This window comes from Dipodomys spectabilis, unplaced genomic scaffold (assembly GCF_019054845.1).
Source record: "Dipodomys spectabilis isolate Male_0828 unplaced genomic scaffold, ASM1905484v1 ptg000125l, whole genome shotgun sequence".
Classification (NCBI taxonomy): Eukaryota; Metazoa; Chordata; class Mammalia; order Rodentia; family Heteromyidae; genus Dipodomys; species Dipodomys spectabilis.
The window spans coordinates 20444413-20454848 of NW_024870802.1; the positions used below are offsets into that span (position 1 = coordinate 20444413).

At 42.6% G+C, this 10436-nt stretch overlaps 1 protein-coding gene across 1 annotated transcript; it reads left to right on the plus strand.

The window, feature by feature from the left end:
• The first annotated feature begins 1681 nt into the window (after window positions 1–1681).
• Ankrd1 (ankyrin repeat domain 1) lies at window positions 1682–9488 on the plus strand. Its single transcript, XM_042689592.1, has 9 exons — window positions 1682–1799; window positions 2408–2587; window positions 4003–4140; window positions 4263–4370; window positions 5183–5281; window positions 6629–6727; window positions 6916–7014; window positions 7156–7254; window positions 8642–9488. Exons 1-9 carry the CDS (start codon window positions 1773–1775, stop codon window positions 8750–8752), a joined length of 960 nt encoding a protein of 319 aa, XP_042545526.1. The 5' UTR covers window positions 1682–1772; the 3' UTR covers window positions 8753–9488.
• Window positions 9489–10436: the final 948 nt, after the last annotated feature.

The following is a 10436-nucleotide window of genomic DNA, read 5'->3' on the forward strand; positions in this document are numbered from 1 at the left end:
CACTGGGTCTTGGTAGGAACTGCTATAAGAAATCTGATCTGGGCTCATTGATTTCTGTTTCTGATGAGCAGAGTAATGGTATATCTATCTGGGAGATTTCCTTTAATCATCTCTCTTGTATGATAGGACATTAGAACAGAAAACCCACAGCACAAGTCATTCAGAAGATCCTCCTTCAGTACTCTTTCTGTTTGGAAGGCAATTTCTCACTCTGCAAGTTCAAGAAGTACCACACATCAGCTGATCATTTTGAGGGGCAAGACAAGAAAGGCAGTTACATTTGTTGAATGGTAAAGTTTGAGGAGAGATACACACAAAAGAGTAAAAAAAAAATGTAATTTATACAATCTTCCACTAATATGCCCTTTTTTTCATTCTTCTTTTATTTGAAAAATAAGATTTTAAATGGCTTTGGCAAGTAACCTCAGTTTCTCCCTGAACTGTAGGGAAAGCCTCAATATTTTTCACAACTTAACACCTCAGAGAAGAAAAACCAGAAAGGTCTTTTACACCTTTCTCCAAAACAAAGCTTATTGCCTCTCTGGCCCTTTGTTTTAGATCTTGTGTAGTATCATTTGGGTACTTTGGAAAAAAAATAGGTTCTAGGAGGACTCACCATAAATTCCTGAAGTGAGGCCGGGAAACCATCCTTCCTTCCTTCCTTCCTTCCTTCCTTCCTTCCTTCCTTCCTTCCTTCCTTCCTTCCTTCCTTCCTTCTTTCTTCCTTCCTTCCTCACTCCCTCCCTCTCCTTCACCTACCCTCCTTCCTTCCTTTTTCCCTCTCCTCTTCCTCTTCCTTTTCCTCATCACTGAGATAGAATCCAGGGCTTCACACATGTTAGGCAAGGATGTTACCAAAGACTAAAAACTGCATTTTTGACAAGCTTGCCCTAGAGACTGTTTCCCACAACATTCCTGAGTGCTCTCAATGACTGAATCAAGGTCACGTTTTTGGCTAATCACCATCTCATATAATCTATCTCTGGACTACTGTGATCCATTTTGAAAGAAAAATGCTCCAGTTCCTATTCTGTTTTAGAACACAGCATGTCATATGCTAATTCTGGCCAGTGACACCATAAAATAAAAGTGCATTACAGAATGCTTTCAATTTCTTAAAATGATGGTAAGGTGGCATGTCATGGGGCCATTTTAGCCCCAGACATCACTCCAGAGAATTCCAAACAGATATAGACAAGTGCCACTGAGACCCTGATCCTTTCCTCTAGGGCTGTTTACCCATGAGGATAGGATAGCTCATCCCCCAAGTGAAGTGCTGATAATTCCAGTTATCAGAAAGATATTAGTAGGAGGATGATACACAGGACATCACAGTTTCTTGATAGGTTAGTCATATGAAAGCTGACAAAGAAGGAAAAGGAGCAGTGATGTGTGGTGCAATATCAACGGACAGCTGTCCCCGCTTCCCGATAAATAGGATGACTTGCATTGCTGAGCGGTGTGGTCACTGCCAAAGGAATGGCCCTCTCACATTTCTTTCTGATTCACATATTCAGTGTGGCCAGCTTGTCACCTCCCTCCCTCTTGAGCTTCCCAGACACCAAGTCTGGAATGAAAATTCACCTGCCTCTGAGTTGGCCATCAGTGTGGTGGGGGGGGGGGGGAGGTTTAACTTGGGTTCCCAGGTTGGAAGATTATCTCACCCAGCACAAGCTATATAAGCTGAGTGGTGTTGGAGGCGCTGGACAGGGCCATTTCCAGGGCTTCATTCCACAGGAGCAAAACATACAGACACACTCACCGCCACCAGCATGATGATGCTGAAGGTAGAGGAGCTGGTATGTAAGACACATTCTTTCAAAACAGTGAAAACTGCTGCCTCTTGGGTTTTATTTGAGAGTGGAAATGCTCTTTTCTTTCAGGCATAGTGAAAGGGAAAGTCTGAAAATGTCATATGAGGAAAAAGGTTGCTTTGTGTAATGAGAAAAAAAAAATGAAGTTGCCAATAATGAACTATCTGCATAGGTCCTATTTATTATCTCCTTCATTTGTTTTATGACTAGACTGTGGAATTACATATAGTTATCAAAATGCCTTAGGATACTGCAAGGATAATGCATGGAAATTGTATAATTCAAAGGCAAGAGTTACCAAAATTACCTAAAAGAATGAAAAGGAAATTTAAGTGTGGGGGCATGCGAATTTCTTAGGAGAAATGTGATAATGTATATTAAAAGCAAATTAAAATATTTCAATCTGACCTAGGACTTTATTTAAGGACAAGCACCTGGAGCTATTCTGGGCTATCTATAGCTACTTGTTGCAGCTGAGATCTGAGACAGAATCTCTGTCTCATGGCCGTTAGCAAGGAGCAAGGACGCAAGGCCTCACATAGAATCCTGTGGGGAGCCCCACCGCTCCTGACCCCACCACCCTTTCCTTGTAGGTCACTGGGAAGAAAAACAGCAATGGGGAGGCAGGGGAATTCCTCCCTGAGGACTTCAGAGATGGAGAATATGAAGCTGCTGTCACTTTGGAGAAACAGGAGGATCTAAAGACACTCCCCACCCACCATGTGAGCCTGGGGGAGCAACAGTGGAAAAATGAGAAGCAGCGAGAGGCAGAGGTAAGAACCTTCCATAAGACCACTCCCACATGGGAGTTTGGGGCTGGGTGGGGTGGGTATAGCTAGAGAGAAGGAGAGAAAATAAAACCATTCTATCCAAAGATGTTTGTTTACCAAAGTCAATGTATGTGAGACAGCTTTGGGAAGTAATTCTCTCCCCTCCCTCTTTCTTCCCCCTCTCTCCCTCCCTCTCTACCTTTTTCCTCTCTCTCTTTTTTCTCTTTTCTCTTTTCTCCTCCCTCCCCCTCCCTCTCCCTCCCTCTCCCTCCCTCTCCCTCCCTCTCCCTCCCTCTCCTTCTCCCTCCTTCTCCTTCCCTCTCCCTCCCTCTCTCTCCCTTTCTCTCCCTCTCCCTCCCCTTCCTCTCCCTTCCTCTCCCTCCCTCTCCCTCCCTTTCCCTCTTCCTCCCTCCCTCCCTCCCTCCCTCCCTCTCTCTCTCTCTCTCTCTCTCTCTCTCTCTCTCATCCTTCCTGTTCCTGGGGTTTGAAGCTTGAACTCAGGGTCCGGGTGCTATCCATGAGCTTTTTTTTATTCCCCCTCTCAAGGTTAGCACTCTACCTCTTTAATTGGAGATAAATTTCCAATTGGCTTTCTTGCCAGGCTGGCTTCAAACCATGATCTTTACATCTCAGCCTTCTGAGTAGTTAGGATTACAGTCGTGAGCCACTGGTGTCTGGCTGGGAAATAATACTTAAGTAAGATCATCACCTCTGCATTCCACATCTATGATCTAATGTGCTAGGACCATGCTTTGATTGAAAGACAGGCTTGGAAAGACAGTTGTGTTCAGTGAATTTCCGGCGCCATAAATCATCTACTTAACCTCAAACAAAGGAGATCATTTTCTGAATAAATTGGTTTGTGGTCCATGGATCAATGTCACACCGTGTCTGCTATCTATTGACGCCACATGTTTGTTAAATTTTCTTTAGCTACTCATACAGATTAAAAAGTGCATTAGTTAGCTGGTGGTGGGGAACGGTCTCTGGATAAATCTTTTCCAGACATACACCCTCCCCCAACAAATAGACACCTGAAAGAGTGACAATGACATTTTAGAATTTGTTTATTGTTAGATTATTTGGGGTTAGAAAACAATTTCATCTTTGACCATGATTTTAAAAAAATTCTACAGAAATCTGGGGCTTGTTTGTAGTATTAATTCCAAAATTAATTCATTTAGAAGCTAGATTGAATTTCCAACAAACCAAAGGCTGACTCCGTAAGTAACGAAATCAAGAATAAGACAATCAAATAACTGGACATAACATATAGACTGAAATCAAATATTTACTTCATTTCTTTTGCCCAAACCATGCATCTAATTACCTGAGACCCTGCAGGTATTGTTTAGACACTACCAGAGAGTATGTCAGTAGGATTCTTTTTGTTTTTAAACTATGGATTTCTTTCTTAGCTGAAAAAGAAAAAACTAGAACAGAGATCCAAGCTTGAAAATTTAGAAGACCTTGAACTCATCATTCAACTGAAGAAAAGGAAAAAATACAGGAAAGCTAAAGTTCCAGTTGTGAAGGAACCAGAACCCGAAATCATTGTAAGAACTACGGGGTTTTGTGGGTGGCTGTGTTATGCTAAAGGGGGTGAGCATGGAGGTAAGGGGGTTGACTGGATATCTGGAAGCATCTTCCATACTCTTCGTTTGTGTGTTTACTTTAGACAGAACCTGTGGATGAACCTAGGTTTCTGAAGGCTGCCCTGGAGAATAAAGTGCCAGTAGTAGAAAAATTCTTGTCAGATAAGAACAACCCAGATGTTTGTGATGAGGTAAGGCTGATACTAAGCACTACAAAAATATAGCTTAATGCTTTTGTATTTCTTATCATTTTTTGTGTACTCACATAATTCTAGCTGGTTTAGATGAGAGCAGTTTATCTTTAACTTCTTTAGAATTTGGGGGTAGATTTTTAATAAGGCAGGGTCAGAAAGTAGTTTGAACATTATTAGCATCATCTTTGAACAAATATACATGGGCACTAGGCAGAGAATCTAGAAAATGGGATTCAGGTTCTGGCTCTACCACTACTTGTCTACTGTATTTGATTTTGAGCAGCTCATTTACTTTCTTCTTACCGCAATTTCTTTATATATAAGCATAGGCCACTGGAGTAAAATAAATGCTTAAAGTCGTACCAGCTCTATTAGTCTATTAATTCTTTCATATAGAATCAATTTACCAGAAATCATTAGCTCTTTCCCTATGAACTAAAATGGAGATCCTATAAAAATGGATACTTTCGTTTTCTTAAAAATGAATGAAGTTGGTTTTTTCCCATAGTTAATCTAGAAATAATTCTTAATGGGGGGAAAAACCTGTTTGAAATGCTCTACAAACAAGAGTTCACATGTCTCAATGTCGGTCTTTGACCACTTAGAAATTTATTATGGCAAGATACTCAACTTCCGGCTGCAAGATAATTGTTCTAAGTCTGAAATTCTAGTAAACTGTGTCTTTCTAATTCATAAAGAAGCACTGAAGTGTCTATCTGTTTGGGCATCAGAGCCCTTAGCTTCATGCCTCTTAAAGGATTATGTGTATTTATATACGCATTGCTATCTTTTTTAAACATCTCTGACAGTATAAACGGACTGCTCTTCATAGAGCATGCTTGGAAGGACATTTGGCAATTGTGGAAAAGTTAATACAAGCTGGAGCCCAGATCGAATTCCGTGATATGGTAAGTATATTTCTTTGCTTGGAAATGAGCCAAAGTAAGTAGATGGAAGAAAACTTACCAAAAATAAAAAAAAATAAAAAAGCTAGCCCAATTGGATTGAAAATTGATCTGAGAGAGCTAGGCAAAAACTCATTTCTTCATACAAAGGAAAGTTGGGAGATGGGACCAGGTCATGTGGAAGGTATTTTCATACATACTGAGAAGGTGAAGTGTTTCAGAAAAGGGGAGGAAGTGAAAGCTGCCGAACAGCATTCAACAACCTCACCAGGAACTTGGGTCATTATCACGTCAGTGGCATTACTGAGAAGTAATGCAGCTGACCCTTTCCTTTCAACACCCCTGTTCTTCCATTATGTATGGCAGCCTGCTCGTGGCCCCTTGCAATGTGTAAGGATTCTCTACATGCACCCTTTGTATGATAGATGCCAATTGCTGTCAGTGAGATTTGGAGCTAGACTGCATACTAAATGAGTTGCATTGAAGGGGAAGTAGTTGCTTTTCAGACCTTAATAATTCACCTACTGCAATTTCTACAAAGACCTGTGTGGACACAGCGTATTTGATGGAATGAAGAGTGAGATGGGAAACTGCTCCCTTTAATATCTTCATGGCAAGATGGAAAAGGAAAAGGAAAAGGGCTGGGAAGGTGGCTCAGTGGTAGAGTGCTTGCCTTGCACACATGTGGCCCTGGGTTCGATTCCTCAGCACCACATAAGCAGAAAAAGTCAGAAGTGGCGCTGTGGCTCAAGTAGTAGAGCACTAGCCTTGAACTGAAGAGCTGAGGGATAGTGCCCAGGCCCAGAGTCCAGGCCCCATAACTGACCAAAAAAAGGAAAAGGAAGAAAGAATCCAAAGGGATTGGTTCAAACTGGATCCAAAGACCAAACATATTTTAAAAAATTAAAGACACTAAAAAAAACAAAAATGATAATGAAATGTGAATGTGAAATCTGAATGGTCAGAGGTGCCAAATAGGGCAGAGAGAAGTCCATCTTCCTCAGGCCCACAATGTACCGGGACTACAGGGAAGAGACAAAGCCAAGGGGCAGGCAAAGAGCAACAGAGACATCCCTCCCCGCCCAGGGTGCTTCCGACCTAGACTAAAATATTTTGGAATGTTACTATAGTTATGAATGACACACATGCGCACTCATGAGTGCACACGCACACACGCATTTAGCAAGAACCTTCAACCACAAGTTACAAGTGGCCGGGTAGTTGAGAGCCACCGGGGCTAGTCGCAGTCACCATAGCAAACCTGTGCTCTCCTGAGCCTTGCAGCCCAAGTATGAATCTTCAGATCTGCTTCTCCTTTACCCAGTCCTGTCCTTTTACCTTCCTGGATAGCTTGAATCTACAGCCATCCACTGGGCATGCCGTGGAGGAAACCTGGATGTCTTAAAGTTGTTGCTGAACAAAGGTGCCAGAATTAGTGCCAGAGATAAGGTATGTCTCCTCCCTGGCTCCCCTCCCTACTCTCTGCCACCGCCCCCCTCCCCGCCCCGTGCATACTTCCTAACCCCCTGTGCACTGAGATAGTCTGGAAGCAGGTGACGGGCAGACACACCTGCCTGGTGTATGGGGCAGTGTCTGTCCTCACTCCCCAGGAATCAGCCCTGTTTCCCATCTCCCAGCTGCTCAGCACTGCGCTGCACGTGGCGGTGAGGACTGGCCACTACGAGTGCGCGGAGCACCTCATCGCCTGTGAGGCAGACCTCAACGCCAAGGACCGGGTGAGTAGCCTGCACAACGCCACCTCCAATGGCTTCAGCACAGCTTTGGAATCACCTGGCCAAGCTGGAATGCCCTGGAGGGGTGGGGGGCATGTCCTGGCTTCAGACCATCCGCCAAGCCTTTGATGGGGCTTTTTCTAGGAAGGAGACACGCCCCTGCATGACGCCGTGAGACTGAATCGTTACAAGATGATCAGGCTGTTGATCATGTATGGCGCTGACCTCAACATCAAGAACTGTGTAAGTAGCCAGAACAAGGACGTCCTTGGCAGGCTTGCTTCATTTCCAGAATTTCTTAAACATAGTCCATCACAGTAGTATTTGGGGGTGGAGCCTGGTGGACATCTTCTTGTTCAAATGTTCCTGGTCATTTGCATAAGGGGCACACTTGGAGGAGGATTTGGGTCACGTGGTCAAGAGATGAGGGAAGTGAGTCATATGATTAGAAATGCAGGAGGGGAGAGTTACTACTGAATACCATGTCTCTTTGAAAAATTCAGTCCTGAAAAATAAAAGGTCAGAATATGCTTCTTGGGGAAGTCCAGTCTGCCTTGTTCATTCCTAGCTGAGAACCTAGGGTAGGTAGGGATTTGGCCCTCCACCATTTCTGAAGAGGGCTAAAATATCACAGTGGTTAGTAATGGTGAACTTAAATTAATCTATATCGATTTGAATAACTCAGGCTAGTCCTTCTCTCCTTAGAACAATGTACAATGCTACCATTCTGTCTCAGCGGTGATTTAGCTGGTATTTATCAGATGACTTCTACCCATTCTCCACTGTGGTTTAAAACATGCACATCTCCAAATAGTTTCTTTTCTTTTCTTTTTTTGTCGGTCATGGAGCTTGAACTCTGGGCCTGGGTGCTGTCCCTCACCTCTTCAGCTCAAGGCCAGCACTCTACCACTTGAGCCACAGTGCCACTTCTGGCACTCCTACTGGAGCTGGCTTTGAACCACAATCCTCAGATCTCAGCCTCCTGAGTAGCTACTCAGAATTACAGGCGTGAGCCACCAGCACCTGGCTCAAAATAGTTTCTTGTATTTAGGTCCTAAAAAAATTGTACATAAGTGCCTATTAATTTCATCTGAAAGAAGGGAATGTAAGCAACTTTCCCTCGTGGTTTTCATTCTTAGACACTATTATTTACCATGAGTTTAAAAAATACTAGCAGGAAGAATAAGTATAAATTAGTAAAGAGTTGTTCAGTGCCTTCAGGAGCAGCTCAGGAGTATTTAACCTAGGGTGCTGCAGCAGCACCATTGATTTATAACTCTTATTAATTCAAAACCTTTCTTTCCTCCCAAATCAATATGATTGAGAGGTATGTAGCCACCTCCCAGAGCCCATGCTACAGCATATGGAGATGTCTATAGGCATTGGACTGTTCTTGCCACTTACAGTCTAGAGGGATTTTTACCAATACCTGGGATTATTCCATGGTGAGGGGAGGGGAAGCCAATGTAAAGCACTAAAAGCACTCCATGAAGCCCAGTGAGGGTTGTTTGGATCAATTGCAGATTACTCATAGTGGAAACCCTATCACAACTACACTATACCTCAGTAGGATACACAGAGAGAAAGTATGAACAGGAACATGTTGAGTTTCCTCTTCTCTTTTGACTAGGCTGGGAAGACCCCAATGGATCTGGTGCTGCACTGGCAGAATGGAACCAAAGCAATATTCGACAGTCTCAAGGACAGCGCCTACAAAACCTCTCGCATAGTGACTTTCTAAGAGACCCACACTCTCACACTGGGAGCTCTTCATTGGCATTTTGAAAGCATGGCCCAAAAGCCACTAGCTAGAAAAATCCAGCTTTTATTCATCAACTTGTTATGAAGATGTCCCAGAAAGTGCACTGATAGGCATTTAAATTTCCTTTAGTGAAACTCATAGTCTGTGTTTATTTATTCCTCCTTATTTGTTCAATGGCCTTGAGATGCATAATTGCACAAACATCCATTAGGTGAGCAAAACTTCATTTGTATTTAACACTTTCAAGCCTTCTCATAGATAAAACTGTAGAGTGAGCAACGTGCCAAGTGCCTACTTATGTGTCCTCACTCACATACAATGTTTCAAGGTATTTCCGAAAGACAAGGATGGTTATTGCCTCCGTCTGTTCTTCTGAGTTTTTAATGGTGATATTTGAATGAAGCAATGGAAGGCAGGTAGAGACAGGGAAGGAGAATGACAAGAAGACAAAAGCAGTTCTGTGGATGGGACAGTAAAGCCATTCCACCTCTGAAGGGGACATGGAAGCTAGCCATTTGACCCTGAGGCCTGGTGGGATTTTTTTTTTTTAACTGAGTCACACTATACACCAAGGTGAAGAGAATGTCACGAGGGTGCAGTGGAGGGAGTGGTCAATGGGGCCATTGAGTTTAATGAAAAAAGATGACAGGAAATGTAAAGTATAAATGTATAAATGTACATTGTGTTATATGTATATTTTGTATTCATAATAAAAGCAAACTTAAAACCTCTTTCTAAGTTCCTTTGTCAGTACGATGGAAATGTCCCATGTAAGAAAGTCCACTTAGGAAGGTTTTTTAAAAAATATTTTTTTATTGTGAAAATTCTATTCAGAGGGGTTACAGTTACATGAGCAAGATAATGAGTACATTTCTTATCAAGCATTGTTGCCTCTTCTTTGTTTTTCCCCTACCATCTCTTCCCTCCCACCTCCACAACTACACACCCCTCCCCCCCCTAAATTGTAAAGTTCGTTTTTTAGCATAACTTCTTATACATCTCATGTTACAATGGGTCAGCCTATATCCCTATTTAAACAATTTGTTTTTTCCTTTCCCCTCCCCCAAATTATACCAACATCAAATACATTGAAAACAGGGGTTATACCATGGGGGAGGGACATACAAAGTAACAAAAAAAATCACATGGCACCTTATAAATACATTAGAAACAATAGCAAGAAAGAAAAAAAACCACTTGTGTCCTTATCTTGGGGTTCACTTTGCTTAACATCATCTTATCTGAACTGTCCTGTATAAACAGCATAATCAGTATATAATCAGATCACCTGGTGATCTTGTTAAATGTGGGTTTGGATTCAACTGGTCTCAGGTGGGGACCTGGGAGTCTTTCTAGGCCTCTGCACTAGAAGCAGCAAAGCCTAAGGCAGTAACTATTCAGAGTTCTTTCCCTTCAATGGTGTGGCAAAAGCGTCCCCTTTTGGCCACAGTGGTTTCTGCAAGTTAAAAAAGTTTACATTCCATTATTGTTTGAGTCTACTCAGGTGTTTATCAATCAGTCACTATGCTGTGAACCTGGGCTGGTAGGTCAAAGGCCTTCCAGGAGACGTCAATAATTTCTGAATGCCAATAGGAGCTGTTTTGTTGTCAGATTATAAGCCAGGTGCTAAGACCGCTGGTGAGAAAAATTGCTCCTCTCAGCC